The 13,551-nt window shown below is 43.6% G+C and overlaps 1 protein-coding gene across 2 annotated transcripts; it reads right to left on the bottom strand.

Annotated features, from left to right (window-relative positions):
• Positions 1–5,763: 5,763 nt before the first annotated feature.
• Positions 5,764–13,221, bottom strand: MPV17L (MPV17 mitochondrial inner membrane protein like). Of its 2 annotated transcripts, none has more exons than XM_063414671.1 (4): positions 12,852–13,221; positions 11,415–11,485; positions 10,041–10,070; positions 5,764–9,800 (listed from the first exon to the last, which is right to left on the bottom strand). In XM_063414671.1, the coding sequence occupies exons 1-4, from the start codon at positions 13,150–13,152 to the stop codon at positions 9,717–9,719; spliced, it is 486 nt and encodes a 161-aa protein (XP_063270741.1). In that variant the 5' UTR covers positions 13,153–13,221; the 3' UTR covers positions 5,764–9,716. The 2 variants fall into 2 exon arrangements, with proteins under 2 accessions (XP_063270741.1, XP_063270739.1); XM_063414669.1 differs by having other exon boundaries at positions 5,764–9,896; positions 12,852–13,218.
• Positions 13,222–13,551: the final 330 nt, after the last annotated feature.

Below are 13,551 nucleotides of genomic sequence, written 5' to 3'. Positions count from 1 at the left end.
CCCTGCCCTGCCCAGCCCTGCCCTGCCCAGCCCAGCCCCGTCCTGCCCTGCCCTTCCCAGCCCTTCCCAGCCCTGCCCAGCCCCGCTGAGCTCTCCCGGCACGGCCAAGCCGCTGGAGCAGGCGGAGCTCGCAGTCCGCTCGCTGCCAGGGCATGGCAGGACTGTCCATCTTGAGGCCGGTGCAGCGCCGAGCACATTTCTGACCCGAACACCTGGGGAATAATGGTAACAGCCACAGCCACTCATGGCTTTTGCAGACCAACACATCTCAGGCTCCTGTGCATGCAGCCTCTGGCTTTCTTAAATGTCCTGCACTGACTGGAATGACACCCATTTCAGAATCGCGCTGCCAGAAGCCAGAAGGCAACATTCAAACAAGTGATGCAATTTTGTGTCTCTCATTTTTCATCATCGTGCAGCTTTGCTGCTTATGCAGCCTGCTGGGAATAAAGGAAATGACTTTGCAGGAAGCACAAGTGTGGTGATTATTATTGTCATTACTAAGTTTTTTCTTTTATCGTAGGGGAGGTTATATGGATGAAATCCCTGAACAGCATTTTACAATTGGAGACTCCCTTTCCCAGTGAGATCACATTGCCCTTTATTGTGAGCAGTATAATTTCTGACATGAAGACAATGAAGCAGGAGTTAGGCAGGTCATCCAGTGCTCCACAGCAAATCAGGGGTTTAGCACTTTTTGCCTCATTCATAAAGAATCGTGGGGCACTCTGGGTGAATACTGGGAAAGCTCATTTGTTTGTCACCTACTTTTGCCTGCAGAGTCTTGTCTTTAATAATTAATACTTCAAAAATACCACCTCTGGATTCCGTGGTACACTTATTAATTGGACTGGCACACATGGATGCTATTGTGTGAACACTTTGGTTTGAGGAGTGCTTCACACGCCGGAGGCGAGAAAACCTCCACATTGCTTTTAAAGTTGTAACTGAAAATTTCTCTACTTGTCTTCCTGAGAATTGGAATTAGCCAACAAGACGAGCTGGACAGTTTCAGGACATCTTCAGGGCGCTCTGAATTTCCCTGTCAGCTGTGCTCCCCAGAGATGTGCCATGAACTGAGCACCAGACGTGCTGGAACAGCTCCTGTCGGCTGTGAGCGCCTCATCCTCGCTGCCTTTGGCCTTTAGAGACAGAGCCCAAACAGAGCTGTGAGTCAAGCAGAAGAGCTGCTGGCAGGACTCTGCACAGCTGATTTTGGGTGACAGTGCAGCTGCCTGCTGGGGTGGGCTGGACTGACTCACTGGTAGAAATGAGGAAAACAAGTGTGGGAGGAACGAGAGTCCATCTGGGATCTGGATGAGAGTGGGACTAAGGGAAGCAGGCTGATCAGGGAGAAGGGCCAGTTTTCAGTGGATCTGAGGACTATTTAATTTCAAACCATCCTTTCAAATTTTTTAGGTAATTACAACCCAACTGCATTGTTTAGGAGATGGGGGAGTTATCCTAGAAATAGTTGAATATTTAAAGCTCTGCTTTTGTTAGTGTGGCTGAAAAACACCCACTAGCCATAAACACCAGTGCAAAGAATTTCCTTACATAAAGCAAAGAACATATAAGGTGATTTATTGCAATTAGGAAGTTTTCACCTGCCATTTTGAAAAGTTACAAAATCCAGTGAGGTTCCAGTTCTCCAGATAAGAACAGGTGTGTGGAAGCCACTCCACTGAGGTCACTTGCACAGAAGTTTTGCAAGAGTAGGGCCCAAGTATGTATCAATTATTTGCTAATGTAATATCAGCACTTTTGTTAGTGTGACTCTGTCTGGAGCATTGCTGCTGCTGCATTTGCCAGTGGAATTAAATTTCTCTCCTACTGATGATGTCTTTCAGTGGACCTAGCAATATAAGTTACAAATGCATTGCTTTACTTGTGAAGGCTGGTCTTCTTCTGCTGAAAGCACTGTTAATGCAGAAAATACAAAAATTCAGGTCTCTTCTCACTGCTCATAACATAATGCCTGGTAGAGAAACAGAGCTGCACTTTGCTCTTGCAGTCATTTTCCCTGACGGCTTCAGCTCCCATTTCTCACTAAATCCTGCCACCAGGAGCCATAGCTGGGCAGGAACAGCTGGCAAATCCACTCTCCTATCTCTTGCTCTCTGGCCTCTGTCAGACATCACAGATGCCCCATGGCAGACATGACTTACTTAGATTTATCTCAGCTATTTTTTGTATAGAAAGTCAGAATACACAGCACAAATTCAGGAGATGCAGCAGCAAAAAGTCAGGGCATAAATGTCTGGTAGAAAGAATGGGAACAATCTGTGCACTTCAAAAGCTGCAATTCTGACCAAAACATTTCCTGATTTCAGAAACATACTTTGCTAAACTCTTTCCTTTTCCATTTTACTTTTGTCTTAGTGAATTCTTTCTACGTCCACTGTCTTTTTAAGGTACAAATTTCACAGAAAAAGCTGCCATAGCATCTGTCAGATACATTACTAATACCATGGGTGGTGAAGTTGCCTGTGTAAGAGTCTTATTTTTGGCATTTGGAGCCAAGTCCAGTGGTATGACTGGACTGTCTGTTGTGCAGGTGAGTCACTTTGCAGGTGTCTTTTGCATCAGTGATGGGTGTCCATAGCTACAAGGAAAAACAGATGTTTGAGTTCAGTAAATTTAGGTGTAGAGATAAATTGGTCTGGGCTATTTTAGACTTGCAAACACAGCAGGCAACATGTAATATTTCAGTGTGTATGTGGGCACATTCATTTTGAAGTAATAAACATCCCATGTAAATTTGGCAAACAGCTCACAGGCACAGCTCTCTCAGGGCCTGAGCCTTTTCTCATTTCACATAATCCAAAATGTAAAGGTGACTTTCTGCAAGCTTCCATTTTACCTACCCAAGCTGGTGTCTCACAGAGAGAACTCAGAGCTGCCTGCAGGCTGTGAGGCACCCAAAGAGACTGTGCCAGTGTCTGGCTGATGCACGTCCCTGTGCAGTGTTTGTGCTCCACTGCCCTGCATCCTGACAGGCAAGTTCCCTTCTGTGGGCCATTTCACCACTCCCTCACTGGAACTGGGAGCTATAAAGTCACTGTCCTGACTGCTGAAAGGGTTCCTTTACAATTTGAATTTCTCTCTGCATTTGTACCTGTGTTCCATTGGATTTTTTTGCTAATTTCTGCCCCAAAACAGTCCACTGTATGGACAATTTCCATGTTACATCAGGTGTAGTTATGAACACATAATAATTCCTTACTGTATGATGACCATTCTGAACTAGATGTAGAACTAATACAAAATCCTTCAGTGTCATTGGCATGTCATGGCTAATCAGCTACAGTTAACAGTCTTGTTTCATTTTGGATATAAAAGTATGTGATGCATGAAATGGGAGCAGCTGAACACCTTAGTGGGTAAGTAAAGGTGGTTTTTAATTCCCAGAGAGGTGTAAGCAATGGCAAAACAAGAATACCACAGAGCACCAGTCTCTCAGAGGTAGATTTCTCCAGGCCAGCACAGAACAGGAAAAAACCAAACAACTAGAGGTGGAAAAAGGAATCATCAAAACTTGTATTTTCTTCCCCAAATATTTGAGCAATGAGAGGAAAGCTGCTGTCCCGGCAAATCAAAGAAAGAATAATGGGAGTTTGTTCTTATGTATGCACACACTAAGGGCACATGATAGTTACAGTAAATACTAATTCCAGGGAAGAGTTGTAACTTAAATTACTGTGCCACCAAGTTACACCCTGTAGGACACACAATTCAGAATGAAGCTGACACTTCCTCCACAGATAAAGAATCTCACGTGGTGCAGAACTTTGTGTGCTTGGTTTGAGTCCATATGGGCCAAACCCTGTATTTATCACAGCCATCTGGGTGCTTTTGCATTTTGGTTCTGTTGTAACTGGATGAAGCACAGTGACAGAAATGGGGAACAGTTCTCATTCCAGTCAGTTCCCATTGTCCCGAGGTCTGTGGTGACTGAACTACCTACAAGGCTACATATCCATGCTCCCTCTGATCCTGTCAGTCTTGAGGGTGTAAAAAGCGAACAGTGACTTACCAATATTCCATTTTTAAGGTCTTCTTTAAGGCAGAGGGGAGCATTCATAGGTGTCCCCTGTTCCATCACTTACACAACCCCCAAGTCACTGCTGTCATTTTTCCCCTGTTGTTTCACAGCCCCACTTCAGACTGGTTTTCCCTGAACACAGCAAACAAAACCACCCATCCTTCAGTCTCTGAAGTCCTCTCATGTACCTGTTGCTACAGCAGAGCTGTCCTTGACAATGTCTTTTCTGACCCTACTTCACACCTCATTAGGCTTTTCCAGGCCCAAGATTTCTTTCAGCACAAAAAGGTGTAATTGCTACTAGCGTTTCATAGCAGGGAATGATACATTCTGCTATATTCTTTGTACTGAAATGTTTTTCTATCTGGATACAAGGTGCAAGATTTTTAGGCACTACCACAATCATTAATGAACTGCAAAAAAAAAGGGAAGTCAGTGTTTATTAGCGTGGATGATGTTGAAAAGTGAATGCAACACATACAGAGGTGTAATCTGCATTCTTTGTTCTGGTTTAAAACAGATTACAGTAACTTCAGACATTGTGGATTAGCAGATGCATGTGAATTCTTAGTGCAACTTGGACACTAAGAGAGGACAAACAATCGTTGGCTCTTTAAGAACAGGAATATTAGGCAGAAAGAGAAAAAATATTATCTGAGGCATATGTGAAAGTCACTGGGATTAACAGAGCGTTACTGTCTACATTTCAAACTAGAGGTGGCACAGCAAAAAAGGGTTTGCAAATGAGCTTCAAGAATGATATTGCAAAGGGCTAACAGAGCTAAACCTATTATTGTTTATCCAAGGAATAAACAAAAACTCTGCTTACCACTACGTGCACACAGAAGGCTTTGCCTGCTGTACCAAGTCTTTAAATCTTGTCAGAAAGAATGTTATTAGAATGTTAAGGCTAGATTGATGTGGGTAGGTAATGAAATTTCATAAGGACACATAAATCATTTCTTTGAGACACAGAAGATTGAAGTGTTTGGGTAAGTTCCTAGAAGATGGCTTTGGGCTCAACATCATTGGTTGGATTCAGGAAGAACCCTTTGCTTTGCATTACCCAAGGATTCACACTGAGTGATCTTTTTTCTCCCTGTTGGCCATGAAGTCTGTAAAACAGAATTTTTCAACTTGAAGTCTTTCCATAAAGCTTCCTCCTCATTCTAAATATACAAGAAGTTACAGCAGGCAATGGAGGTGGTGTCTCTCTTCCAGTTGTGGAATATATTACTGCCTTCAGCCTCAGATCTTCTGAACCATTTCCTTCCCAAGAGTATCCCACACAAACCTGACTGTGTGAAGTCCTTCAGGAAGGATCCCATTTCTAACCTTTGTTCTCTAGAAAAGTTGCTTATATCTTTTTCCTCCCTGAATTCCTCCATTCATTTTGCAAATATATTAATTATTGAAGGAAATAATTATATCAATATTTTGCATCTTTTTAATGAAAGTCCACTGGCTTCAGCATAGGACTTTGAAGATGGGAGTTCTGTTCTGAATTTATTCAGAAATGGCAGATGACTTAATGCATGTAACTAAACCCTAAAGGGAGTGAATAATCCTCGCTTAGTTTTCACTCTGCTGCTGTGTTAAGGTCTGTGGCATCAAACTGAGCTTTCTGCATGTGGTCCATGAAGATCCCATAAGAACTTTACATATGATCTTGGCTTTGTTTATACACACACGAGACAAAGACAGACAGAGCCAAAGAACAGCATTTAATGTTTATTAAGCCTTTGCAAAAACATAGACAATTTCAGTCAAGTTGAAAGTCATCATTTTAGTAAAATTCAAGTATTTCTTGCACATTTCACTGGATTGGCACTAGCAGTAGAGGCAGCAGCACAAGCAGGATGCACTGGCACTTACAGCAGAGAATTGGAAGGCTGAAGCTGCATAGATTTCAAAGGTTGTTCTATATAGAGAACTCAACATATCAGATATGGTAACACACTAGAGGCAGCTTCACCTTCACTGCAGCAGGAGCTGGTTATTTAATGCTGTGTTATTGGGTGGATGCTTCTGGTGTGAAAAAGACAGAGGCCTTCTGGAGAATTTTCCAAGAAGGATGTATTTAGCATACTAGTAAGCACAGAAGGTTCATTTACATAAAAGATTCGCAGTAGAAAAATAAAATTGGAAATTCTCATTTTATCGAATTCAGACTCCACATCTCCACAGCCATCCAGAATAACATGGAGCTGGAAGTGATATAAATGTCTGCTCATCCCATTTGCTCTTGGGGAGGATCTATGACACAAAAATATCACCTGACTGCAGGCCTAAAAGCTGCTGGCAGTGTGTTGCTCCTTCCTGAGCACCTGTGTGATGTATAATTCTGCTCCTCCTGCTGGTTGGGGAAATCTCCATGTTCAGCTGGCAGTGAGATCAGTGCAATTCCTGGAAATAGTCATAAAGCCCTTACGACTGTTTTTGAAAGGGTAGCAGAGTGACATTAGGATAAATTTTGCCCATCTTTTTCTTATTTCTTTTTTTATTCTCCCAGGAAATTACTGAGTTGCTAGAAGAAGCAAACAAGAGTTAACATATGTGTCAAATAGGGTTGGACTGGATGACCTGGGATGGACATACAGATGTCCTTTCCAACCTCAACCATTCTGTTATTCTGTGAAATTAATCTTCTAAGCCAAAAAGGTATCAAGAAATAATGAGGGCTCTAACAACTGAGGGATTAAGTCCTCAAACTAAACTGTCAGAGGAAGAAAATCTTTAGAAGGTCCATTAATTTATGCACACTGAGAAATTGTCCCAACACAACTTCATTATTTTGCATGATCTGGGTCTGAAATGTTTGTCAGACCAATCACTGCTTATAATTAAACAGGAAAAATCACAAATTTTTTGATGTGAAAAGGGATTTGTGTTACTTTGCTGTCAAGTGCCTTAACAAGAGAAACAGAGAAAGTGAAAGGATTATGCAGGATCTAAAGTCTACTGAAATATAAGAGCCACAGGCTTCCGTTACAGGAAAGAACTGTGCTTCAAGTAATAAAAAATGGAGAGAAATCCTGAGCTCCCCAGGCAGAGAAACTTGAAGACAGAACAGGATTTAGCTCAAATTCCCAAGCAAAAAGTTGGCAGCACAAAAGCAAGAGCAATAAAGCACAGCTTGTATAAGCTTTTGAGCCATTTAAAATAAAATATGGATCTTTCATTTATTAGTTAGTCCTGATGAAGAAAAGCATCAGCATTATGCAGATCATGAGTTATAAATTCTTGATTCATCTGGGGATAAAGTTTTACCAACTATACCCATGAAAAAGATATTTTTCTCTGAGTTAGAGCAAAACATCACATACTCCTTACAGCAAACCAACAGCACTTCACTCTCCTTGTAATGACATTATTTTCCAGTTCCCTTCTCCAAGTGAATGCTATTAATCATTAAACACGTAAGGCACAAGCAGAAATAAAAATAAATAGCATCTGTAAAAAAAATTTAAATACTTAATTAGCACACCTTACCTGAAACTTTTAGCTCTTACTGAATAGAACAGACTTTAGAATACCAGTCTGATCTCAAAAATATCAACAGAAAGAAAACACTACTGAAACTGCTTCTTTATCCTGAGGACTTCATACACACAAGAAGAGTTTAACAGCTATAGCTGTCTGAAGCATCTGCTCACTCATTTTTTAAATAGACAGACAAAATGTTAGTTCCTCTGTGCATTTCTATTCCTCCTGGGAATGTCCAGCATCAGGACTGCTCAATTCACACTTTGTGATTCATGCAGCAACATCCAGCAGGGGAATTCAACTCACCAAACATAAGCATCTACAAAGAAACTATTGACACAGCAGCCAGTCATGATGAGCCTCCCTGCTAGAGAAGGAGAGAAATGGCCCTTACAGTGCACATTTCAACAAACAGAGCTTAAACCAATCAGCCAAGCTGGAGATGCCCATGCCAAAGGTGTCAAAAGTCAATTAAAATGAATTCCACCTTGAGGCTGTAGGCAGGTGTGCTCTTGCACATCTGCCTGTGCAGCTGCAAATGGAATTGCAGTGACTTGTCCATCTGCAGAGGGAAGGCACCTCCTCCACTGCCTGCCAGCAGAACAGGCTGTGGGAGCAGCCCCCTGCCTTCCACCTCCTCCCACTGCTGCAGTCCTCTGCTCAAAGCCACACAGGCACTTTGCTTCACTCCTGACCACTGGGTTATGCTGAACAAGTTGATTTTACCTGAAATAGATTGGGCAGTGCTTGCATGATCCCTTTCCTTTCTCAGCTAAGCAGCACTGGGCTCCTACAGTGACAAATAATTGTTAGCAACATGTTGAGTAGTACAGCTGCTGGCCAAAAGAATGGATATTTATAGCCTAAGCAGGCTTTAGTACACTATTGAGACAAGACTGAGGAATTCAGACATTCCTCAAAGTTGCTCATTATTGTTGTAACAGAGGAATGAGTCTTTTTAAAATCAGACCCATTAAATCAGATACTCTTTCAAGCTTACCATTTAGTAACTTCAAGGCATAAAATCCCATTCTAAGGTAGCAAGGACTCCTTTACTGGTCTGAACTTACTGCAGTCACAGAAATTTGCACAGTTCCTGTTTTGAGATACATATGCACATATAAAAAATACCCGTATCCAGACCTGATCCTCAAGTTGACAAAGCAAGTTCATCATTAATTTTCACCTTCTCCTAGTCTCCTATGTATAATAACCCAGTGTCTTCTACAAATAGGAATGTTGAAAAGCCATTTGAGGAAGAAATGGAAGCTCCTGATATACATATATATATATAGCTGGATTCTGCCATTCATGTTACCTTCCTTCCCACATTCTTTTTCTTCAAATTTTTAATTATATCTTCAGCATGATGAAGCAGCTGAAAAGAGTAGAGGAGTCAAGACTCCCATGTACCCTTGGCCCTTGAGGAGCAAAGGGAGCAGTGGCTGTGCACAGAACAAAAGCTCCCTGCAGTGCTTGGGGGGATTCCACCGTGCAGGAGCTGCTTACGACTGACCCCAAGGGTCAATGGGCAGCACCCACCCCAAAGGGCTCTGACCAAAGTAATCTTTACTCTCCCAGCTAAGACAAAACAGGTACAAATACAGTTCAGGTTTGTATATCCTACGAAATAATTCATTTCCTTTATAAATTTTCATGTAGAATAAAACAAGTTGGCCCCATAGAAAAGTGGGCTCTACAAACAGAGCACTTTTGTTTCCTCTCAATGAAACAGATTCAATGCCACTTTTTAGATATGGAATCCATTAAATTTTGTTCTGCAAAGTAATCTTGCACTGATAACCATTGTCAAGTCTGACAACTGATGATTTAATGTTCTAGTCCCCTTTTTCTAGCAATTACAAGTTGCTTGAAAATTAAATTACAGTTAATATTTCTCCCCAGTGAGCCAGTGACATGATGTGCAAATGCTTACACTGCCCTGCAAGTCAGTTGTTCCCAGATGAGATGGGCTGACAGCATGAAAATAATTAAATGTCAATATACAACTGGCCTCTTTTATGCAAAATAAACAGGCACAAAGACAAACTGTTCCACTGCTTATACTAACCACCAAATGTTGAGATAACTGCTTATTTTAAGCACAACAATGAGGCTGCAGTGTGATTTACTGACTTTCACAAATCCAGTTTAGCAATTTAGAATGTGTTCAGAATAAAAGTTCTTATTTGTCTGATGATTCTTCATCTGCATTGACCTTCTCTCCTTGGAGCCACATAAATGCTGACTTTGCTGTGCCATCTCCACTCTGTTGGGAAAAGCAAATGAAGGAAGCCCAGGCAAAGCCACAGAGCCCAGTGTAAGCTGTTCTCAGGTGAACTGGGATCAAAATGAAGTTTGACAGCTGTGTTGGAAGGAGAGAGAGCTCAGTTAGGGCTCCAGGCACTGCTACCCACCCAACACTCCCCTGCCTCTCCCGGGGTCACACATGGGGCTGTGCAGGGTCTTACAGCAGGGAAAGGCTCACAGGGTCACCCTGAGAACTCACCTGCACAAAAGGCCAGTACATCAGTCCTGTCTGAAAGGAAAACAAATCATTTGTTATTCTTACAGATTTCAACCACCAAGATTCCTTTTTTCCACATTCAGTGAATTTGAGCAAAGTTAACAAAAGCTGTTCAATTACAAAAGGAGTTCCTTAACCTAGAGGTTGCCATATTAAACTTCTACTCATCTTTACGAGCCTCTATGCTCTGAGCTTTTCAAACACATTATTCTAACTCATTTTAGATACAAAACCCTAAGCACAGTTAAGTCTTCACAGACATCTGACACCAGACACAATAAACGCATTTACCAGATGGGTGAACAAATGTTTAAACATGCGAACATTTGTTTCAGCCATTAATGAAAAATACCACTGAACACTATTTATTTCACACTTGCAGTGCTCCTTCTTACTCATACACGTAAGGCATATTTAGAAAAATCAATGGATAATTTACTCATAGAACATAAGGCTGATAGAAACCTTATGTTTTGATAGGCTATAGTGGGCACTGCTTTTAGAATCATCTTCCATAGAAATAAAAATAATCTTTTTCCATCCTACCTATATAGTTCTACAATATGAAGAGAAAGTCACATTGCAATCGCATTTTCTCCTGTTACTTTTTTTCCTGCTAATTCATTGTTCTTCTTGCATCTGAGAAACCTTAACATTCTCAGCCTGCTCATCTCTGAGGTAGCAGAGATAATTTTGTTTTGCGTGTGCAGAAATGCAAATCAAAGCCAGCTGCTTATAGCAAAGTCTTCTTAAAACAAAAGGTTTTGTTTCTGAAAGTGAGAAGATTGTCACTGAAAAGTACAGGCTAAAAATGCTTCTCAAAGAAGGTGTCTCTGTAATTAATGATTTTAATATGTGTGCATGTAAGTGTTGTCAATAGTACCACTAACTAAACCCTGGTGCGTGGGTAGTTCTTAAGACAAAAGATAAAAAAACCCCTGAATCAGTGTTGTATTGTAGGGCTGCCATTCAAACAGAGCTGGGTGCAAGTGTTAAGCATATAAACACTATATTCCATTTTTAAATGGCATCATTTCACCCATCTAGCAGCACTGCCTAACCCAAACGGCCTTTACTTCACGTGGTACTTCATGCTGGTACTTAAAGCTTCCTACACATAATCAAATAATGAAAAGAGAGAGAAAGGAAAAGGAAAAGGAAAAGGAAAAGGAAAAGGAAAAGGAAAAGGAAAAGGAAAAGGAAAAGGAAAAGGAAAAGGAAAAGGAAAAGGAAAAGGAAAAGGAAAAGGAAAAGGAAAAGGAAAAGGAAAAGGAAAAGGAAAAGGAAAACTTTTCAAATAGTTTATCCTTTCTTTGTTTTTGTTTAGCTGTGAGATAAGCAAATTGCTTGCCTCACCTTATAAGTATTCCAAAATTTCTTTTTACAGTCTGAAAAGATGTCCTCTTTCCTCTGAAGGATGCTCATACCTAGTGGTAAAATATTTACAACAATCAGAAAAAACGCAAAAAATGAAATGTTCACATTTTCCAGTGACATCCCAGACCCTTCTCAAAATATGTTATTGTATCTTCAAAAGAAAAGCTAATATTGTTACAAAACTACCATTCTGACTACCTGATAGTGCTACATCAAATGTTTTCATCCATTGACTTGACTCCCAGCACTGACACCTGAGATCAGCTGGGATTTACTGGGTGTACAGGTGTTATAGCATCTCTTTCTCTGCCACACCATGCACCAGTGGTGTAGTGGTGGAAAAGAGAGGATGGAAGCACCTTTCACACTCATGAGAGAGAGAATAAGGCATTTTGCACATAAGCAGGGGCTCCTTTGACTGACTCTGGGATCTTTCTAGGTATTCCCACGCCTTGGGGTTATCAGTATCTCTCAATGGATACATTATCCTAGTGCTACCCAATTCAGGGACTTTTACTATCCCTTTTCTGGTCCTTCAGAGCCTTCTGGTCCTTGGGTAATTCTCAGCTTAAGTTGTGATATAGTTAAGTCTCTGAGAGGAAGTATCTGGTGTTTGACTTTTTCTACTTCATTCCTCTTCAATCACAAATTGAATGATTTCCCTGTTGGAGTGATAGAATGCAGATCTCCCAATACCAGACAAAAAGAGGACCTGTCTTACTCTTCTACCACATCAAGTTTAAGTGAAATGAGAGCATTTAATTACATTAGTCTCACCTATTAATTTTCTTATTCCCCCATGTTTATTTCTGAAATAGATACCAGACCTCTTTAAAGTATCTTGTTACTTGTTAGCTTCTGAGATTAGCCATTAGGAGCATGCTTTCCTTCTATGGACTCCCACAGCAGAAGCTGGTTCACTGAACGATGGCACTTCCTGACATTTGACAGCTGTGTTTTGGAAAATGAGAGAGCTGATGCTGAGAACTGAGCACAGCAACTCAAATCAGCACAGCAATTCAAACAGACATGGATGCCACAATCCTTGCAAGGTGCTTTGTATTCTTTGCTGCTCATTAAAAGCTACGGGCCCCACGGAGCTCAGGGCAGGCCTCCTTTGGTCCAGCACCCTCGGGGAAAGCTCTGAAGTGCCCCAGGCGGTTCAGCATCCTCGGGGAGAGCTGCAGGGGTCTGCAGAGCCCCCCGGCCGCGGCCCCGCTCCGAGCGCCCGGGCAGCGGCGTTTGGGGGAGCGGGAGCCGCGGGCAGCGGGAGCCGCGGGGAGCGGGCGGGGGTCCCCACGCAGCCCGGCCTCCTCGGGGCGGATGGCGGTGCCGGTACCGCTGCCGGTACCGCTGCCGGTACCGCTGCCGGTACCGCTGCCGGCGCGGGGCTCTGCGGGTACCCCCGGCACTCACCCGTGTAGAAGGCGAGGACGGCGACGGGCGCGCCCAGGAGCTGATCGCAGAGCACCTTGCCCAGCACGGCGGGCGGGCGGCGGCCGGGCAGCGCCCGCTCCAGCGCCCGCAGCCACACGTAGCTGAAGTTGCCGTGGAAGGCCAGGGCCACCAGCGCCACTCGCCGCGTCTGCGCCCAGTCGGGCGGCTGTCCCCGCAGCCGCTGCTGCGCCGCGTCCCCCGCCGCGAACAGCCCCCCGTAGAGCAGCACGTTGCAGAGCCAGGGGAAGCGCCGCGCCCCGCGCAGCAGCGCCCCGGCCATCGCCCGCCGCCGCTTCCGCCTCTTCTTCCTCCTCCTCCTCCTCTTCCTCCTCCTCCTTCCCGCGGGCCCGCCCGCCGCCCCGGGCCCGCCGCCGCCCCGCCGTCCCCGCGGCCCCGGGGCGCTGTCCATGCCGGGGAGGGCCGGTCCCTCCCCACGCCGGGCCCCGGGGTGGTGGATGACCCACGGGTGACGGCAGGGCAGCCGGGCGTCGGCTCGTGGGCTCGCTTCTCCTGTGCTTATGCACTCACCCCCAGGATGTAGTGACTGTGCTGCCTGGGCTTCGGTCTAAGGAGCACCATGGGGTCACTGGGCATTAGTGCCGCAACCACTGAGTGACAAATAAAAACTGGGCACTGTTTCCTTGTTGTCTTTTTAAAATCATCTCCTTGTTGTGTGCTT

This window comes from Prinia subflava, chromosome 17, assembly GCF_021018805.1.
Source record: "Prinia subflava isolate CZ2003 ecotype Zambia chromosome 17, Cam_Psub_1.2, whole genome shotgun sequence".
In the NCBI taxonomy this organism is placed as follows: domain Eukaryota; kingdom Metazoa; phylum Chordata; class Aves; order Passeriformes; family Cisticolidae; genus Prinia; species Prinia subflava.
Note: the sequence above shows the minus strand (reverse complement) of the source record. Positions and strands in the feature narration are given on the sequence as shown.